The sequence below is a fragment of the Oncorhynchus gorbuscha genome, linkage group LG18 (genome assembly GCF_021184085.1).
Source record: "Oncorhynchus gorbuscha isolate QuinsamMale2020 ecotype Even-year linkage group LG18, OgorEven_v1.0, whole genome shotgun sequence".
NCBI classification, from domain to species: domain Eukaryota; kingdom Metazoa; phylum Chordata; class Actinopteri; order Salmoniformes; family Salmonidae; genus Oncorhynchus; species Oncorhynchus gorbuscha.
This window is the reverse complement of record NC_060190.1, coordinates 4086535-4108101: the sequence shown is the minus strand read 5'-3', so window position 1 is coordinate 4108101 and position 21567 is coordinate 4086535. Positions and strand designations below refer to the sequence as shown.

The following is a 21567-nucleotide window of genomic DNA, read 5'->3' as shown; positions in this document are numbered from 1 at the left end:
TACAGGTGAGAGGGGGGAGCCAGGGGTGGGGATTTGTCTGTACAGGTGAGAGGGAGGAGCCAGGGTGGGATCTTATCTGTACAGGTGAGAGGCAGGGGCTGGGGGCAGGGTTTATCTGTACAGGTGAGAGGGAGGGGCTGGGGGAGGGTTTATCTGTACAGGTGAGAGAGAGGGGCTGGGGGAGGGTTTATCTGTACAGGTGAGAGGAAGGAGCCAATGGGCAGGATTTATCTGTACAGGTGAGAGGAAGGAGCCAAGGGGCAGGGTTTATCTGTACAGGTGAGAGGAAGGGGCTGGGGGCAGGGTATATCTGTACAGGTGAGAGGGAGGAGCCAAGGGGCAGGGTATATCTGTACAGGTGAGAGGAAGGGGCTGGGGGCAGGGTATATCTGTACAGTTGAGAGGGAGGAGCCAAGGGGCAGGGTATATCTGTACAGGTGAGAGGGAGGAGCCAAGGGGCAGGGTATATCTGTACAGGTGAGAGGGAGGAGCCAAGGGGCAGGGTATATCTGTACAGGTGAGAGGGAGGAGCCAAGGGGCAGGGTATATCTGTACAGGTGAGAGGGAGGGGCTGGGGGCAGGGTATATCTGTACAGGTGAGAGGGAGGAGTCGAGGTTAAATAGTTTGGCCTACCTGTACTGGTGAGTGGTAGTAGAAGTACCTGCTATATCTCTGGGACAAGGCCTCTCACGCCAGAAGGATCACATGCTGTTTCTAGTGTTGTATTAATAAACTTTTGGCATACCTATGTTGTTACATTATCCAACCCCTCACAGTAAGCATAGTTGAGTGTAATTTTCAACATGTTATTGGATCATATAGCTTTATAGACCTCAATGTGCATCCCAAATGGCACCCTATGTCCTATATAGTGCACTACTTTTGACCGGAGCCCTATGGGGGAATGAATCGTTTAGAGAATAGGGACACAGTTGCGACACCGTTCATAGGCCTGAGTGTCTATAGACCATAGTCATCAAGTCCTCTCATGTTTTAGTACACTACAGCTTTACCTCGGGGACTCTTTGACCTGCTACCTGATATAACACTCTTCTCCCTCCATTTTCTCCTACAATCCCCCTCACTTCTCCTCTACTCTCTTTTTGTTTCCTACCCAGACCTCTCTCTCTCTCTACCTTTCTACCTCCTCTCTCCCTCTCTCTCTCCCTCTCTCTCTCTGTCTCTCTCTGTCTCTCTCTCTGTCTCTGTCTCTGTGTCTCTCTCTGTCTCTGTCTCTCTGTCTCTATCTCTATCTGTCTCTGTGTCTCTCTCTGTCTCTGTCTCTCTCTCTGTCTCTCTTTCTGTCTCTGTCTCTGTCTCTCTCTCTGTCTCTCTCTGTCTCTCTCTGTCTCTCTCTGTCTCTCTCTGTCTCTCTCTGTCTCTCTCTGTCTCTCTCTGTCTCTCTCTCTGTCTCTCTCTCTGTCTCTCTCTCTGTCTCTCTCTCTGTCTCTCGCTCTGTCTCTCGCTCTGTCTCTCGCTCTGTCTCTCTCTCTGTCTCTCTGTCTCTCTGTCTCTGTCTCTCTGTCTCTCTGTCTCGGTCTCTGTCTCTCTGTCTCTCAATTCAATTCAAATGGCTTTATTGTTATGGGAATCATATGTTTACGTTGCCAAGTGAAATGGATGAACAAACGTGAAATAAACACTAAAACCTAACAGTAAACATTACACTCACACATTTTCCAAAATAATAAAGACATTTCAAATGTCATGTTATGTCTATATACAGTGTTGTAGCGATGTGCAAATAGTTAGTTAAAGTACAAAATGGAAAATAAATACATATGGGTTGTATTTACAATGGTGTTTGTTCTTCACTGGTTGCCCTTTTCTTGTGGCAACAGGTCACAAATCTTGCCGCTGTGATGGAACACTGTGGTATTTCACCCAGTAGATATGGGAGTTTATCAAAATTGGATTTGTTTTCGAATTCTTTGTGGGTCTGTGTAATCTGAAGGAAATGTATGTCTCTAATATGGTTATACATTTGGTAGGAGGTTAGGAAGTGCAGCTCTCTCTACTTCCTTTAAGTCAAATTATCCCCCTCTCTACAGTACGGCTTGTACTCAGCCTTCATGGGTGGGTTCATCTATACGTTTCTGGGAACCTCCAAGGATGTAACCCTGGGTCCTACTGCCATCATGTCCCTGCTGTGTGCCTCCTACGTGGGGGGAGACCCGGTCCGAGCCGTCCTCCTCAGCCTGATCTGTGGAACCATACAGACTGCCATGGCTCTACTACGTTTGGGTAGGGGAGAAATAATAGTTTGTTGTAGATTGTCTTCATAGTTCTGGTTCTAGATCATCCTCATAGTTCTGGTTCTAGATCACCCTTGTAGTCATGGTTCTAGATCACCCTCATAGTTATGGTTCTAGATTACCCTCATAGTCCTGGTTCTAGATTACCCTCATAGTCCTGGTTCTAGATGAACCTCATAGTCCTGGTTCTAGATGAACCTCGTAGTCCTGATTCTAGATGAACCTTGTAGTCCTGGTTCTAGATCATCCTCGTAGTCCTGATTCTAGATGAACCTTGTAGTCCTGGTTCTAGATGAACCTCGTAGTCCTGATTCTAGATGAACCTTGTAGTCCTGGTTCTAGATGAACCTCGTAGTCCTGGTTCTAGATTAACCTCGTAGTCCTGGTTCTAGATTAACCTTGTAGTCCTGGTTCTAGATCATCCTCGTAGTTCTGGTTCGAGATCACCCTCGTAGTTCTGTTTCGGGATCATCATAGTGCTGGTTCTAGATTACCCTCATAGTTATGGTTCTAGATCACCCTCATAGGTATGGTTCTAGATAATCCTCATAGTTCTGGTTCTAGATCACCCTCACAGTTATGGTTCTAGATCATCCTCATAGTTATGGTTCTAGATTACCCTCATAGTTATGGTTCTAGATTACCCTCATAGTTATGGTTCTAGATTACCCTCATAGTCCTGGTTATAGATGCACCTCATAGTCCTGGTTCTAGATGCACCTCGTAGTCCTGGTTCTAGATGAACCTTGTAGTCCTGGTTCTAGATCATCCTCGTAGTTCTGGTTCGAGATCACCCTCGTAGATCTGGTTCGGGATCATCATAGTGCTGGTTCTAGATTACCCTCGTAGTTATGGTTCTAGATTACCCTCATAGTTATGGTTCTAGATAATCCTCATAGTTCTGGTTCTAGATCATCCTCAAAGTTCTATTTCTAGATAATTTCTGGTTTCAGGGTTTCTTCTGGACTTCATCTCATTTCCGGTGATCAAAGGCTTCACCTGTGCTGCCGCGGTAACCATAGGCTTCGGTCAAGTCAAGGTGAGACACACACACACACACACACACACACACACACACACACACACACACACACACACACACACACACACACACACACACACACACACACACACAATCCCTGTGTGAGGACAGTGTTAATCCAGTGTTGTTTTGTCTCCAGAATGTGCTGGGACTGAAGGACATACCTCATGAGTTCTTCCTGCAGGTCTACTACACCTTCTACAGGATACCTGAGACCAGGTAGAGTAGAGGACTGGTCTACACCTTCTACAGGATACCTGAGACCAGGTAGAGTAGAGGACTGGTCTACACCTTCTACAGGATACCTGAGACCAGGTAGAGTAGAGGACTGGTCTACACCTTCTACAGGATACCTGAGACCAGGTAGAGTAGAGGACTGGTCTACACCTTCTACAGGATACCTGAGACCAGGTAGAGTAGAGGACTGGTCTACACCTTCTACAGGATACCTGAGACCAGGTAGAGTAGAGGACTGGTCTACACCTTCTACAGGATACCTGAGACCAGGTAGAGTAGAGGACTGGTCTACACCTTCTACAGGATACCTGAGACCAGGTAGAGTAGAGGACTGGTCTACACCTTCTACAGGATACCTGAGACCAGGTAGAGTAGAGGACTGGTCTACACCTTCTACAGGATACCTGAGACCAGGTAGAGTAGAGGACTGGTCTACACCTTCTACAGGATACCTGAGACCAGGTAGAGTAGAGGACTGGTCTACACCTTCTACAGGATACCTGAGACCAGGTAGAGTAGAGGACTAGTCTACACCTTCTACAGGATACCTGAGACCAGGTAGAGTAGAGGACTGGTCTACACCTTCTACAGGATACCTGAGACCAGGTAGAGTAGAGGACTGGTCTACACCTTCTACAGGATACCTGAGACCAGGTAGAGTAGAGGACTGGTCTACACCTTCTACAGGATACCTGAGACCAGGTAGAGTAGAGGACTGGTCTACACCTTCTACAGGATACCTGAGACCAGGTAGAGTAGAGGACTGGTCTACACCTTCTACAGGATACCTGAGACCAGGTAGAGTAGAGGACTGGTCTACACCTTCTACAGGATACCTGAGACCAGGTAGAGTAGAGGACTGGTCTACACCTTCTACAGGATACCTGAGACCAGGTAGAGTAGAGGACTGGTCTACACCTTCTACAGGATACCTGAGACCAGGTAGAGTAGAGGACTGGTCTACACCTTCTACAGGATACCTGAGACCAGGTAGAGTAGAGGACTGGTCTACACCTTCTACAGGATACCTGAGACCAGGTAGAGTAGAGGACTGGTCTACACCTTCTACAGGATACCTGAGACCAGGTAGAGTAGAGGACTGGTCTACACCTTCTACAGGATACCTGAGACCAGGTAGAGTAGGGGACTGGTCTACACCTTCTACAGGATACCTGAGACCAGGTAGAGTAGAGGACTGGTCTACACCTTCTACAGGATACCTGAGACCAGGTAGAGTAGAGGACTGGTCTACACCTTCTACAGGATACCTGAGACCAGGTAGAGTAGAGGACTGGTCTACACCTTCTACAGGATACCTGAGACCAGGTAGAGTAGAGGACTGGTCTACACCTTCTACAGGATACCTGAGACCAGGTAGAGTAGGGGACTGGTCTACACCTTCTACAGGATACCTGAGACCAGGTAGAGTAGAGGACTGGTCTACACCTTCTACAGGATACCTGAGACCAGGTAGAGTAGAGGACTGGTCTACACCTTCTACAGGATACCTGAGACCAGGTAGAGTAGAGGACTGGTCTACACCTTCTACAGGATACCTGAGACCAGGTAGAGTAGGGGACTGGTCTACACCTTCTACAGGATACCTGAGACCAGGTAGAGTAGAGGACTGGTCTACACCTTCTACAGGATACCTGAGACCAGGTAGAGTAGAGGACTGGTCTACACCTTCTACAGGATACCTGAGACCAGGTAGAGTAGAGGACTGGTCTACACCTTCTACAGGAAACCTGAGACCAGGTAGAGTAGAGGACTGGTCTACACCTTCTACAGGATACCTGAGACCAGGTAGAGTAGAGGACCGGTCTACACCTTCTACAGGATACCTGAGACCAGGTAGAGTAGAGGACCGGTCTACACCTTCTACAGGATACCTGAGACCAGGTAGAGTAGAGGACTGGTCTACACCTTCTACAGGATACCTGAGACCAGGTAGAGTAGGGGACTGGTCTACACCTTCTACAGGATACCTGAGACCAGGTAGAGTAGAGGACTGGTCTACACCTTCTACAGGATACCTGAGACCAGGTAGAGTAGAGGACTGGTCTACACCTTCTACAGGATACCTGAGACCAGGTAGAGTAGAGGACTGGTCTACACCTTCTACAGGAAACCTGAGACCAGGTAGAGTAGAGGACTGGTCTACACCTTCTACAGGATACCTGAGACCAGGTAGAGTAGAGGACTGGTCTACACCTTCTACAGGATACCTGAGACCAGGTAGAGTAGAGGACTGGTCTACACCTTCTACAGGATACCTGAGACCAGGTAGAGTAGAGGACTAGTCTACACCTTCTACAGGATACCTGAGACCAGGTAGAGTAGAGGACTGGTCTACACCTTCTACAGGATACCTGAGACCAGGTAGAGTAGAGGACTGGTCTACACCTTCTACAGGATACCTGAGACCAGGTAGAGTAGAGGACTGGTCTACACCTTCTACAGGATACCTGAGACCAGGTAGAGTAGAGGACTGGTCTACACCTTCTACAGGATACCTGAGACCAGGTAGAGTAGAGGACTGGTCTACACCTTCTACAGGATACCTGAGACCAGGTAGAGTAGAGGACTAGTCTACACCTTCTACAGGATACCTGAGACCAGGTAGAGTAGAGGACTGGTCTACACCTTCTACAGGATACCTGAGACCAGGTAGAGTAGAGGACTGGTCTACACCTTCTACAGGATACCTGAGACCAGGTAGAGTAGAGGACTGGTCTACACCTTCTACAGGATACCTGAGACCAGGTAGAGTAGGGGACTGGTCTACACCTTCTACAGGATACCTGAGACCAGGTAGAGTAGAGGACTGGTCTACACCTTCTACAGGATACCTGAGACCAGGTAGAGTAGAGGACTGGTCTACACCTTCTACAGGATACCTGAGACCAGGTAGAGTAGAGGACTGGTCTACACCTTCTACAGGAAACCTGAGACCAGGTAGAGTAGAGGACTGGTCTACACCTTCTACAGGATACCTGAGACCAGGTAGAGTAGAGGACCGGTCTACACCTTCTACAGGATACCTGAGACCAGGTAGAGTAGAGGACTGGTCTACACCTTCTACAGGATACCTGAGACCAGGTAGAGTAGAGGACTGGTCTACACCTTCTACAGGATACCTGAGACCAGGTAGAGTAGGGGACTGGTCTACACCTTCTACAGGATACCTGAGACCAGGTAGAGTAGAGGACTGGTCTACACCTTCTACAGGATACCTGAGACCAGGTAGAGTAGAGGACTGGTCTACACCTTCTACAGGATACCTGAGACCAGGTAGAGTAGAGGACTGGTCTACACCTTCTACAGGAAACCTGAGACCAGGTAGAGTAGAGGACTGGTCTACACCTTCTACAGGATACCTGAGACCAGGTAGAGTAGAGGACTGGTCTACACCTTCTACAGGATACCTGAGACCAGGTAGAGTAGAGGACTGGTCTACACCTTCTACAGGATACCTGAGACCAGGTAGAGTAGAGGACTAGTCTACACCTTCTACAGGATACCTGAGACCAGGTAGAGTAGAGGACTGGTCTACACCTTCTACAGGATACCTGAGACCAGGTAGAGTAGAGGACTGGTCTACACCTTCTACAGGATACCTGAGACCAGGTAGAGTAGAGGACTGGTCTACACCTTCTACAGGATACCTGAGACCAGGTAGAGTAGAGGACTGGTCTACACCTTCTACAGGATACCTGAGACCAGGTAGAGTAGAGGACTGGTCTACACCTTCTACAGGATACCTGAGACCAGGTAGAGTAGAGGACTGGTCTACACCTTCTACAGGATACCTGAGACCAGGTAGAGTAGAGGACTGGTCTACACCTTCTACAGGATACCTGAGACCAGGTAGAGTAGAGGACTGGTCTACACCTTCTACAGGATACCTGAGACCAGGTAGAGTAGAGGACTGGTCTACACCTTCTACAGGATACCTGAGACCAGGTAGAGTAGAGGACTGGTCTACACCTTCTACAGGATACCTGAGACCAGGTAGAGTAGAGGACTGGTCTACACCTTCTACAGGATACCTGAGACCAGGTAGAGTAGAGGACTGGTCTACACCTTCTACAGGATACCTGAGACCAGGTAGAGTAGAGGACTGGTCTACACCTTCTACAGGATACCTGAGACCAGGTAGAGTAGGGGACTGGTCTACACCTTCTACAGGATACCTGAGACCAGGTAGAGTAGGGGACTGGTCTACACCTTCTACAGGATACCTGAGACCAGGTAGAGTAGAGGACTGGTCTACACCTTCTACAGGATACCTGAGACCAGGTAGAGTAGAGGACTGGTCTACACCTTCTACAGGATACCTGAGACCAGGTAGAGTAGAGGACTGGTCTACACCTTCTACAGGATACCTGAGACCAGGTAGAGTAGAGGACTGGTCTACACCTTCTACAGGATACCTGAGACCAGGTAGAGTAGGGACTGGTCTACACCTTCTACAGGATACCTGAGACCAGGTAGAGTAGAGGACTGGTCTACACCTTCTACAGGATACCTGAGACCAGGTAGAGTAGAGGACTGGTCTACACCTTCTACAGGATACCTGAGACCAGGTAGAGTAGAGGACTGGTCTACACCTTCTACAGGATACCTGAGACCAGGTAGAGTAGGGGACTGGTCTACACCTTCTACAGGATACCTGAGACCAGGTAGAGTAGAGGACTGGTCTACACCTTCTACAGGATACCTGAGACCAGGTAGAGTAGAGGACTGGTCTACACCTTCTACAGGATACCTGAGACCAGGTAGAGTAGAGGACTGGTCTACACCTTCTACAGGAAACCTGAGACCAGGTAGAGTAGAGGACTGGTCTACACCTTCTACAGGATACCTGAGACCAGGTAGAGTAGAGGACCGGTCTACACCTTCTACAGGATACCTGAGACCAGGTAGAGTAGAGGACTGGTCTACACCTTCTACAGGATACCTGAGACCAGGTAGAGTAGAGGACTGGTCTACACCTTCTACAGGATACCTGAGACCAGGTAGAGTAGGGGACTGGTCTACACCTTCTACAGGATACCTGAGACCAGGTAGAGTAGAGGACTGGTCTACACCTTCTACAGGATACCTGAGACCAGGTAGAGTAGAGGACTGGTCTACACCTTCTACAGGATACCTGAGACCAGGTAGAGTAGAGGACTGGTCTACACCTTCTACAGGAAACCTGAGACCAGGTAGAGTAGAGGACTGGTCTACACCTTCTACAGGATACCTGAGACCAGGTAGAGTAGAGGACCGGTCTACACCTTCTACAGGATACCTGAGACCAGGTAGAGTAGAGGACTAGTCTACACCTTCTACAGGATACCTGAGACCAGGTAGAGTAGAGGACCGGTCTACACCTTCTACAGGAAACCTGAGACCAGGTAGAGTAGACCTACAGTAGGCTACACTTTTGTGTGTGTGTGTGTGTGTGTGTGTGTAATGTTGTTGTAACGTGTGTGTGTGTGTGTAATGTGTGTGTGTTTGTGTAATATCATTGTAATGTGTGTGTGTAATGTTGTAACGTGTGTGTGTGTGTTTAATATCGTTGTAATGTGTGTGTGTGTGTGTGTGTGTGTGTGTGTGTGTAGGATAGGAGACGTGGTTCTAGGTCTGCTGTGTCTGTGTCTGCTGGTGACGTTGCAGTGGATGAAGAGGACCCTGGAACCCCCGTCAGAACAGGAGGCCCTCCTCACCCGGGCCGCTCACAGTCTGGTCTGGGGCATCGCTACCGGTCAGTACCGGTAGGGGGAGGGGTGTGTGTGTGTGTGTGTGTGTGTGTGTGTGTGTGTGTGTGTGTGTGTGTGTGTGTGTGTGTGTGTGTGTGTGTGTGTGTGAGAGGGAGAGTATAATGTGTGTGTCTCCCCACCTCAGTGCGTAATGCGTTGGTCGTAGTGGTGGCGACCTTCCTGGCGTTCTCATGGAACGCGTTTGACTCACCGGTCTTCACCATTACCGGGAAAACATCCCAGGGCCTGCCGCCGTTCAGAGCCCCTCCCCTCTCCGAGACCACGCCCAACGGTACCAGCATCAGCTTTGGAGAGATCATAGATGTGAGTAACAGACCAATAGGGATACAGGGTGGGGGAGTGACAGGTGGACGGACCAATAGGGATACAGGGTGGGGGAGTGGCAGGTGGACAGACCAATAGGGATACAGGGTGGGGGAGTGGCAGGTGGACAGACCAATAGGGATACAGGGTGGGGGAGTGGCAGGTGGACAGACCAATAGGGATACAGGGTGGGGGAGTGGCAGGTGGACGGACCAATAGGGATACAGGGTGGGGGAGTGGCAGGTGGATGGACCAATAGGGATACAGGGTGGGGGAGTGGCAGGTGGACGGACCAATTTGGATACAGAGTTGACACTGGAGAGTGGGTGTCGTAATGTAGTTATCACCGTTGGGGAGAGCAGGGGAGAGCGAGCTGAACCAATGATATTACAGTATTGATTTGTTAGTGTTGAGTTGTCACAGTAATGTGTTTTCTAATTAGGTTACAGTGAAAAGTAACAAGCTATTACAGCAAAGGTCCCCAGTCGCTCTTGGTCAGTATGCTAAGCCAATCAGGGAACAGTAATTAGTCATTAGAACTCCGTTGTCCAATCACATCTCGGATATGAGTGATTGAAAACCCCTTCTGACCAATCCCGTGGCAGGATTTTGGAGGAGGGCTGGCTGTCATCCCCTTCATGGGAGTACTGGAGAGCATTGCCATCGCTAAAGCCTTCGGTGAGAGGTGTGTGTGTGTGTGTGTGTGTGTGCGATGTTAATGGTGCGCTCTTTCTGTACCAACGTGTGTTGTTAAATGTTTATTATTATTTTATTATTGTTATTTATTTGACCAGAGAAGTCACATTGAGGATGGAATATCTTAAAATCTTGCATAATTATTCTGTTTCTCTATCTTCTTTGCTTTTAAGTGAGTTTAAATGCACTTTGAATAAAGTTTGATTTGAATCCCCAGCCAGTCAGAATGACTATAGGATCAATGCCAATCAGGAACTGTTTGCTATTGGTCTAACCAACATTATGGGATCCTTCGTCTCAGCCTATCCGGTCACAGGAAGCTTCGGAAGGTGTGTGTGCATTAGTGTTGCCATGACACCAGTATGGTGATACTAGGAAGTAAGGAAACAAAGGAAACACAACATGAAGCAGACTGAAGCTCTTCAAACAGTCCTAATGTTTTCACCCAGAATCACATTTGTTTATTTTGCAAGTTGTACCACACAATATGTTACAAAAAAGTACGTTTTAAAGGAGTTTAGTCTGCTTAGTGTTTTATTTTTTGCCATGGAAAATACTGACATGGTGACCACACTAATGTCTGTGTGTTTCCTGTGTAGTGTGTGTTTGTGTTATATACAGGCTCATGTATAATCTGCCCATGTTCAGGACTGCAGTGAACTCCCAGACAGGGGTGTGTACACCAGCCGGAGGCATAGTCACTGGTAAGACAGAATTTACTACAAATATCACTCCCTTTTCTCTTTCTCTCTCTCTCCTATCCATCTTTCTCTCTCTCCTATCCATCCATCTTTCTCTCTCTCCTATCCATCCATCTTTCTCTCTCTCTCCTATCCATCCATCTTTTTCTCTCTCTCCTATCCATCCATCTTTTTCTCTCTCTCCTATCCATCCATCTTTCTCTCTCTCTCCTATCCATCCATCTTTCTCTCTCTCCTATCCATCTTTCTCTCTCTCCTATCCATCCATCTTTCTCTCTCTCCTATCCATCCATCTTTCTCTCTCTCCTATCCATCCATCTTTCTCTCTCTCCTATCCATCCATCTTTCTCTCTCTCCTATCCATCCATCTTTCTCGCTCTCTCCTATCCATCCATCTTTCTCGCTCTCTCCTATCCATCCATCTTTCTCGCTCTCTCCTATCCATCCATCTTTCTCTCTCTCTCCTATCCATCCATCTTTCTCTCTCTCTCCTATCCATCCATCTTTCTCTCTCTCCTATCCATCTTTCTCTCTCTCCTATCCATCCATCTTTCTCTCTCTCCTATCCATCCATCTTTCTCTCTCTCCTATCCATCCATCTTTCTCTCTCTCCTATCCATCCATCTTTCTCTCTCTCTCCTATCCATCCATCTTTCTCGCTCTCTCCTATCCATCCATCTTTCTCGCTCTCTCCTATCCATCCATCTTTCTCGCTCTCTCCTATCCATCCATCTTTCTCTCTCTCTCCTATCCATCCATCTTTCTCTCTCTCTCCTATCCATCCATCTTTCTCGCTCTCTCCTATCTATCCATCTTTCTCTCTCTCCTATCCATCCATCTTTCTCTCTCTCCTATCCATCCATCTTTCTCTCTCTCCTATCCATCCATCTTTCTCGCTCTCTCCTATCCATCCATCTTTCTCGCTCTCTCCTATCCATCCATCTTTCTCGCTCTCTCCTATCCATCCATCTTTCTCGCTCTCTCCTATCCATCCATCTTTCTCGCTCTCCTATCCATCCATCTTTCTCGCTCTCCTATCCATCCATCTTTCTCTCTCTCTCCTATCCATCCATCTTTCTCGCTCTCTCTGTACTGTACTGCAATGTTGTTGTAGTATAGTTATTTACTGTAGTACACTAGTAAATACTGCAGTACACTTGTAATTATTGTGTAGTGTCTGACGCCCCCTGGTGTTGAGGTGTGGTAGTTAGTATACTGTAATTAATGTGTGGTATCTGTCTGGTGTTGAGGTGTGGTAGTTCGTATACTGTAATTAATGTGTGGTATCTGTCTGGTGTTGAGGTGTGGTAGTTAGTATACTGTAATTAATGTGTGGTATCTGTCTGGTGTTGAGGTGTGGTAGTTCGTATACTGTAATTAATGTGTGGTATCTGTCTGATGTTGAGGTGTGGTAGTTAGTATACTGTAATTAATGTGTGGTATCTGTCTGGTGTTGAGGTGTGGTAGTTCGTATACTGTAATTAATGTGTGGTATCTGTCTGGTGTTGAGGTGTGGTAGTTAGTATACTGTAATTAATGTGTGGTATCTGTCTGGTGTTGAGGTGTAGTAGTTAGTATACTGTAATTAATGTGTGGTATCTGTCTGATGTTGAGGTGTAGTAGTTAGTATACTGTAATTAATGTGTGGTATCTGTCTGGTGTTGAGGTGTGGTAGTGCTGTTGTCCCTGGCCTTCCTGATGCCAGCATTCTACTACATCCCTAAAGCCTCTCTGGCAGCAGTCATCATCTGTGCTGTGGCTCCCCTGGTCGACTACCGTGTCGTCATGCAGTTCTGGAGGATACGCAGTGAGTCGTTTGTGTTGAATCTGTGTGTTTGTCTCACAGTTTTTACATCATTTACATTTACATTTAAGTCATTTAGCAGACGCTCTTATCCAGAGCGACTTATCTTTGTGTGTCAGTGTGTTTTCAAATGTGTGTGTGTGTGGGTGTGTGTTTGTGTTTTCAAATGTGTGTGTGTGTTTTCAAATCTGTGTGTGTGTGTCTTAGAGCTTGATCTGGTGCCGTTCCTGATCACCTTCCTGTTGAGTTTCTGGGAGGTGCAGTACGGCATTGTGGGAGGTGTAGTTGTTTCTGGACTCATGCTGCTCTACAATGTAGCCAGGCCCAGCATAAAGGTAATGTGTATGTGTGCGTGCATGCATTCATTTGTGTGTGTGTGCATAATACTATGGGTTGTGTCTGTGTGTAACAGGTGTGTGTGTTCTCTCTGTGTGTAACAGGTGTGTGTGTTCTCTCTGTGTGTAACAGGTGTGTGTGTTCTCTCTGTGTGTAACAGGTGTGTGTGTGTTCTCTCTGTGTGTAACAGGTGTGTGTGTGTTCTCTCTGTGTGTAACAGGTGTGTGTGTTCTCTCTGTGTGTAACAGGTGTGTGTGTTCTCTCTGTGTGTAACAGGTGTGTGTGTTCTCTCTGTGTGTAACAGGTGTGTGTGTTCTCTCTGTGTGTAACAGGTGTGTGTGTTCTCTCTGTGTGTAACAGGTGTGTGTGTTCTCTCTGTGTGTAACAGGTGTGTGTAACAGGTGTGTGTCTCTCTGTGTGTAACGGGTGTGTGTGTTCTCTCTGTGTAACGGTGTGTGTGTTCTCTCTGTGTAACGGGTGTGTGTGTTCTCTCTGTGTGTAACGGGTGTGTGTTCTCTCTGTGTGTAACGGGTGTGTGTGTGTTCTCTCTGTGTGTAACGGGTGTGTGTGTTCTCTCTGTGTGTAACGGGTGTGTGTGTTCTCTGTGTGTAACGGGTGTGTGTTCTCTCTGTGTGTACGGGTGTGTGTGTTCTCTCTGTGTGTACGGGTGTGTGTGTTCTCTCTGTGTGTACGGGTGTGTGTGTTCTCTCTGTGTGTAACGGGTGTGTGTTCTCTCTGTGTGTAACGGGTGTGTGTGTTCTCTCTGTGTGTAACGGGTGTGTGTGTTCTCTCTGTGTGTAACGGGTGTGTGTGTTCTCTCTGTGTGTAACGGGTGTGTGTGTTCTCTCTGTGTGTAACGGGTGTGTGTGTTCTCTCTGTGTGTAACGGGTGTGTGTGTTCTCTCTGTGTGTAACGGGTGTGTGTGTTCTCTCTGTGTGTAACGGGTGTGTGTGTTCTCTCTGTGTGTAACGGGTGTGTGTGTTCTCTCTGTGTGTAACGGGTGTGTGTGTTCTCTCTGTGTGTAACGGGTGTGTGTGTTCTCTCTGTGTGTAACAGGTGTGTGTGTGTTCTCTCTGTGTGTAACAGGTGTGTGTGTTCTCTCTGTGTGTAACAGGTGTGTGTGTTCTCTCTGTGTGTAACAGGTGTGTGTGTTCTCTCTGTGTGTTCTCTCTGTGTGTACAGGTGTGTGTGTGTGTGTAACAGGTGTGTGTGCGTGTTTTCTCTGTGTGTAACAGGTGTGCGTGCGTGTTTTCTCTGTGTGTAACAGGTGTGCGTGCGTGTTCTCTCTGTGTGTAACAGGTGTGCCTGCGTGTTCTCTCTGTGTGTAACAGGTGTGCGTGCGTGTTTTCTCTGTGTGTAACAGGTGTGCGTGCGTGTTTTCTCTGTGTGTAACAGGTGTGCGTGCGTGTTTTCTCTGTGTGTAACAGGTGTGCGTGCGTGTTTTCTCTGTGTGTAACAGGTGTGTGTGCGTGTTCTCTCTGTGTGTAACAGGTGTGCGTGCGTGTTATCTCTGTGTGTAACAGGTGTGTGTGCGTGTTCTCTCTGTGTGTAACAGGTGTGTGTGCGTGTTCTCTCTGTGTGTAACAGGTGTGTGTGCGTGTTCTCTCTGTGTGTACAGGTGTGTGTGTTCTCTCTGTGTGTAGCAGGTGTGTTCTCTGTGTGTAACAGGTGTGTGTGTGTGTTCTCTCTGTGTGTAACAGGTGTGCGTGCGTGTTCTCTCTGTGTGTAACAGGTGTGTGTGCGTGTTCTCTCTGTGTGTAACAGGTGTGTGTGCGTGTTCTCTCTGTGTGTAACAGGTGTGTGTGCGTGTTCTCTCTGTGTGTACAGGTGTGTGATCATGGTGTTTTGGTGATGGAGTTAGATAGTGGACTCAGTTTCCCCTCCACAGAGTACCTCAACACTGTCCTATACACTCAGGCACTGCAGGGTGAGAGAGTGTGTGTATTCTGGAATGCTGGAACATTGTTAATGTGGGAGGCAATCTGTCTGCCTAGGGAGACTAATCTTTCCTCCTCTTGTGCATGCCCCCCCCCCTCTCCTCTCCCCCTCCCTGTCTCCCTCAGCCTCTCCTCCTAGGTCAGTGGTCCTGGACTGTCATCATGTCAATACTGTAGACTATACAGTTGTCAACGAGCTCAGGGACCTGCTACGACAGTTCAAACTACGAGGGGTCGGACTCATCTTCTCTGGCCTGCAGGTACTGACTGACTGACTGGGTGTGTTCTGGCCTGCAGGTACTGACTGACTGGGTGTGTTATGGCCTGCAGGTACTGACTGACTGGGTGTGTTATGGCCTGCAGGTACTGACTGACTGACTGGGTGTGTTATGGCCTGCAGGTACTGACTGACTGACTGGGTGTGTTCTGGCCTGCAGGTACTGACTGACTGACTGGGTGTGTTCTGGCCTGCAGGTACTGACTGACTGACTGGGTGTGTTCTGGCCTGCAGGTACTGACTGACTGACTGGGTGTGTTCTGGCCTGCAGGTACTGACTGACTGGGTGTGTTTTGGCCTGCAGGTACTGACTGACTGGGTGTGTTCTGGTGTGCAGGTACTGACTGACTGACTGACTGGGTGTGTTCTGGCCTGCAGGTACTGACTGACTGGGTGGGTGTGTTATGGCCTGCAGGTACTGACTGACTGGGTGTGTTATGGCCTGCAGGTACTGACTGACTGGGTGTGTTCTGGCCTGCAGGTACTGACTGACTGACTGGGTGTGTTATGGCCTGCAGGTACTGAATGACTGGGTGTGTTCTGGCCTGCAGGTACTGACTGACTGGGTGTGTTATGGCCTGCAGGTACTGACTGACTGGGTGTGTTATGGCCTGCAGGTACTGAATGACTGGGTGTGTTCTGGCCTGCAGGTACTGACTGACTGGGTGTGTTATGGCCTGCAGGTACTGACTGACTGACTGGGTGTGTTCTGGCCTGCAGGTACTGACTGACTGGGTGTGTTATGGCCTGCAGGTACTGACTGACTGACTGGGTGTGTTCTGGCCTGCAGGTACTGACTGACTGACTGGGTGTGTTCTGGCCTGCAGGTACTGAATGACTGGGTGTGTTATGGCCTGCAGGTACTGACTGACTGACTGGGTGTGTTCTGGCCTGCAGGTACTGACTGACTGGGTGTGTTATGGCCTGCAGGTACTGACTGACTGACTGGGTGTGTTATGGCCTGCAGGTACTGACTGACTGGGTGTGTTCTGGCCTGCAGGTACTGACTGACTGGGTGTGTTCTGGCCTGCAGGTACTGACTGACTGACTGGGTGTGTTCTGGCCTGCAGGTACTGACTGACTGGGTGTGTTATGGCCTGCAGGTACTGACTGACTGACTGGGTGTGTTATGGCCTGCAGGTACTGACTGACTGACTGGGTGTGTTCTGGCCTGCAGGTACTGACTGACTGACTGGGTGTGTTCTGGCCTGCAGGTACATTAGTTGACCAACAATGATGAAGTATAATCAGACTGATTGCAACTGTCTCTTCTCTTCTCTCTGTCTCTCTTCTCTTCCCTCGGTCTCCCTCTCTCAGTATTCGGTCTTGGAGGTCCTGTTGGCAGCAGACCTGCCGGATCTTAGACACACCGCCAGTGTGGAGGCGGCACTAACCATCCTATCGGGTAGCACTCAGTGACTGACACTACAACCAACCAATCACAGACGAGAACAGTGATATATATATATATATATATATTTTTATGCTGTCTTGAACCAATCCCTGCTGAGTTCACCGATTACACTCGACTCAACGGACCCTGACACTGAAATCAGAATGATTGGTATGGATCTGGACCAATCAGGGTACAGCAGTGGCCAAGAATGTCCCGCCCCCTCACCAATTGATTGGCTGTCAAGCAGTTGACAGGTTGTCAATCCCCTTTTTTTAACCAAGCATGAGAACCGATCTCTTATGCTTTTCCACTTTGAAGATGCTGCTGTGTGAACGACTTTTATGTTGTTGAAGGTATCTGTAGACACTGATCAAGTCTAGAGTAGGTTTGGAGTAGGTTTGTGGTTTCTATCACTAATGGACATTTGAATGTCTCTGTGTGCAGTTTGAAGGTAGTTTCAGGCCCATTGCTAACTAGTGTTAGCATAATGACTGGAAGTTTACAGGAACAGCTAGCACACACACACTACCTTTATTCTGGGTCTGTTTTAACAGGTTTGCTCTGTGTGTTAACCCCTTCAGAGCCAACGTACACAGAGGAACTGGAGGACGGGAAATCACTTCTCAGGAAGTGATGTAAGGAAAGCAGCCCCACCCTCTCAGCACTTAACTTCCTGTTTGTGTTCCAAATCAAAATTCCAAATCCTTTCCAAGCCCCTACCCATGTGTCCCAATCCTGGTCCCACGGACCCTTAAGGGGGGCACATTTTTGTTTTTTGCCCTCGCACTCACAAACCTGATTCAACCAAATGCTTGATGAGAAGTTTATTAGTTGAATTAAGCTAAAAACAAAACGTGTACCGCCTTGGGTCCCTGGACCAGGATTGGGAAGCCCTCACCGGAGTCAGTGTGTGTGGATAGGTGGAAGCAATATGGAGGAAATAGCACTTAGCCTGTCCAGAGATATAACTGTATATCTAATACCTATGGAATGTTTTGATTTGATTTACATAGGTGTTAGTAGGACGTGTCAAATATCCTTAGACTGATGAGATACTTACACTATTGCAACTTTGCTTTTAAATGTTCTTCTTATATACATTAATACATATCATATATTATTGCATACATTTGCTTGCTCAATTAGACTTTGATAAATTACAATTATTGATGCCTTTCAAATTGATCAATTGAACTTTATTGGTTGCCTCTATTGGATGAGAAGTTGTGTGTGTGTGTGTGTGTGTGTGTGTGTGTGTGTGTGTGTGTGTGTGTGTGTGTGTGTGTGTGTGTGTGTGTGTGTGTGTGTGTGTGTGTGTGTGTGTGTGTGTGTTTACCTGCACAATCATGACCATAAGAAGAATATCACATTCCAAATGGTTTGTGCCTTGTATGTTCTGCATTTAATACAATTATTTTGTTTGTTTTTTAACACTTTGAAACGTTTTAATTCTTAATTAGAAATGTATTTGATAAGACTGACAATTTGTATACAGCTCCAAACGTAGTTTTATGCAGTGAATTAACCAGTGTTGTAAAGTGCTGAAGTAAAGATACTTTAAAGTACTACTGAAGTCGTTTTGGGGGTATTTGTACTTTACTATTTATATTTTTGACAACTTTTACTTTTACTCCACTACATTCCTAAAGACAATAATGTACTTTTTACTCCATTTCCCCTGACAACCAAAAGTCCTCGTGACATTTTGGATGATTAACAGGACAGGAAAATTGTCTAATTCACATCCCTGGTCATCCCTACTGTCATCCCTACTGCCATCCCTACTGTCATCCCTACTGCCATCCCTGGTCATCCCTACTGCCATCCCTACTGCCATCCCTACTGCCATCCCTACTGCCATCCCTACTGCCATCCCTACTGCCATCCCTACTGTCTCTGATGTGGTGGACACACTAAACAGAGAACATCCCTGGTCATCCCTACTGTCATCCCTACTGCCATCCCTACTGCCATCCCTACTGTCATCCCTACTGCCATCCCTACTGCCTCTAATGTGGTGGACTCACTAAACAGAGAACATCCCTGGTCATCCCTACTGCCTCGTGATGTGGTGGACACACTAAACAGAGAACATCCCTACTGCCATCCCTGGTCATCCCTACTGCCTCGTGATGGACTCACTAAACAGAGAACATCCCTGGTCATCCCTACTGCCTCGTGATGGACTCACTAAACAGAGAACATCCCTGGTCGTCCCTACTGCCTCTGATCTGGAGGACTCACTAAACAGAGAACATCCCTGGTCATCCCTACTGCCTCTAATGTGGTGGACTCACTAAACAGAGAACATCCCTGGTCGTCCCTACTGCCTCTGATCTGGAGGACTCACTAAACAGAGAACATCCCTGGTCATCCCTACTGCCTCTGATGTGGTGGACACTAAACAGAGAACATCCCTACTGCCTCGTGATGGACTCACTAAACAGAGAACATCCCTGGTCATCCCTACTGTCATCCCTACTGCCTCTAATGTGGTGGACACACTAAACAGAGAACATCCCTGGTCATCCCTACTGCCTCTGATGTGGTGGACACTAAACAGAGAACATCCCTGGTCATCCCTACTGCCTCGTGATGGACTCACTAAACAGAGAACATCCCTGGTCATCCCTACTGTCATCCCTACTGCCTCTGATGTGGTGGACACTAAACAGAGAACATCCCTGGTCATCCCTACTGCCTCGTGATGGACTCACTAAACACATTCTTTACTTTTGATACTTAAATATATTTTTTCAATTACATTTGATACTTAAGACTATTTAAAACCAAATACTTTGACTTACTCAAGTAGTATTTTACTGGGTGACTCACTTTTACTTGAGTCATTTTCTATTAAGGTATGAATGCGCTCTATGATGTGGTCAGCATGTAACATGAGCGAGCGTTGCAAAATAAATGTACACATCTAATTCAATCATTGCATCCACACTGCTTGCACGAGTCAACGAGCGTCTGTGGAGCCAGGCGCTAAAATAGAACCTGATTCTATTTGTCACGCTTGACGCGCTGCAAGTCCCGCCTCTCCTCATTGGTTTTTAGGAGCATATACCCATGTGGGTGATTGAAAGATGAACTGAGGTCCACACTCCAGTCCAGTTGGTGGTGGTAATGCACCTTAAAGTTGTAATCCACTACTTTCATACAGCCGTACCATTCTGATGTAATCCACTACTCTCATACAGCCGTACCATTCTGATGTAATCCACTACTCTCATACAGCTGTACCATTCTGATGTAATCCACTACTCTCATACAGCTGTACCATTCTGATGTAATCCACTACTCTCATACAGCCGGACCATTCTGATGTAATCCACTACTCTCATACAGCCGGACCATTCTGATGTAATCCACTACTCAAATCAAATCAAATCAAATTTATTTATATAGCCCTTCGTACATCAGCTGATATCTCAAAGTGCTGTACAGAAACCCAGCCTAAAACCCCAAACAGCAAACAATGCAGGTGTAAAAGCACGGTGGCTAGGAAAACTCCCTAGAAAGGCCAAAACCTAGGAAGAAACCTAGAGAGGAACCGGGCTATGTGGGGTGGCCAGTCCTCTTCTGGCTGTGCCGGGTAGAGATTATAACAGAACGTGGCCAAGATGTTCAAATGTTCATAAATGACCAGCATGGTTGAATAATAGTAAGGCAGAACAGTTGAAACTGGAGCAGGAGCATGGCCAGGTGGACTGGGGACAGCAAGGAGTCCTCATGTCAGGCAGTCCTGGGACATGGTCCTAGGGCCCGGGCCAGTTGAAACTGGAGCAGCAGCATGGCCAGTTGAAACTGGAGCAGCAGCATGGCCAGGTGGACTGGGGACAGCAAGGAGTCATCATGTCAGGTAGTCCTGGGGCATGGTCCTAGGGCTCAGGTCCTCCGAGAGAGAGAAAGAAAGAGAGGAGATAATTAGAGAATGCACACTTAGATTTACACAGGACACCGAATAGGACAGGAGAAGTACTCCAGATAAACAAACTGACCCTAGCCCCCCGACACAAACTACTGCAGCATAAATACTGGAGGCTGAGACAGGAGGGGTCAGGAGACACTGTGGCCCCATCCGAGGACACCCCGGACAGGGCCAAACAGGAAGGATATAACCCCACCCACTTTGCCAAAGCACAGCCCCCACACCACTAGAGGGAAATCTTCAACCACCAACTTACCATCCTGAGACAAGGCCGAGTATAGCCCACAAAGATCTCCGACACGGTACAACCCAAGGGGGGAGGAAACCCAGACAGGCCGACCACAACAGTGAATCAACCCACCCAGGTGACGCACCCCCCCAGGGACGGCACGAGAGAGCCCCAGCAAGCCAGTGACTCAGCCCCCGTAACAGGGTTAGAGGCAGAGAATCCCAGTGGAAAAAGGGGAACCGGCCAGGCAGAGACAGCAAGGGCGGTTCGTTGCTCCAGAGCCTTTCCGTTCACCTTCCCACTCCTGGGCCAGACTACACTCAATCATATGACCCACTGAAGAGATGAGTCTTCAGTAAAGACTTAAAGGTTGAGACCGAGTTTGCGTCTCTGACATGGGTAGGCAGACCGTTCCATAAAAATGGAGCTCTATAGGAGAAAGCCCTGCCTCCAGCTGTTTGCTTAGAAATTCTAGGGACAATTAGGAGGCCTGCGTCTTGTGACCGTAGCGTACGTGTAGGTATGTACGGCAGGACCAAATCAGAGAGGTAGGTAGGAGCAAGCCCATGTAATGCTTTGTAGGTTAGCAGTAAAACCTTGAAATCAGCCCTTGCTTTGACAGGAAGCCAGTGTAGTGAGGCTAGC

At 47.9% G+C, this 21567-nt stretch overlaps 1 protein-coding gene across 6 annotated transcripts in view; it reads left to right on the top strand.

Annotated features, from left to right (window-relative positions):
• Positions 1–18321, top strand: part of slc26a11 (solute carrier family 26 member 11) — a 24184-nt gene extending 5863 nt beyond the window's left edge. For 4 of the 6 annotated variants that reach the window (XM_046310402.1, XM_046310400.1, XM_046310401.1 and 1 more), the window contains exons 5-17: positions 2053–2245; positions 3210–3295; positions 3438–3517; positions 9148–9290; positions 9431–9609; positions 10215–10287; positions 10523–10634; positions 10954–11009; positions 12673–12813; positions 13018–13145; positions 14974–15073; positions 15210–15343; positions 16678–18321. In XM_046310402.1, the coding sequence (XP_046166358.1) occupies positions 2053–2245; positions 3210–3295; positions 3438–3517; positions 9148–9290; positions 9431–9609; positions 10215–10287; positions 10523–10634; positions 10954–11009; positions 12673–12813; positions 13018–13145; positions 14974–15073; positions 15210–15343; positions 16678–16779 (1527 nt within the window). In that variant the 3' untranslated portion in view covers positions 16780–18321. The remainder of the gene's footprint in view (positions 1–2052; positions 2246–3209; positions 3296–3437; positions 3518–9147; positions 9291–9430; positions 9610–10214; positions 10288–10522; positions 10635–10953; positions 11010–12672; positions 12814–13017; positions 13146–14973; positions 15074–15209; positions 15344–16677) is intronic. The other 2 variants (XM_046310403.1, XR_006833100.1) reach the window with 2 other exon arrangements.
• Positions 18322–21567: the final 3246 nt, after the last annotated feature.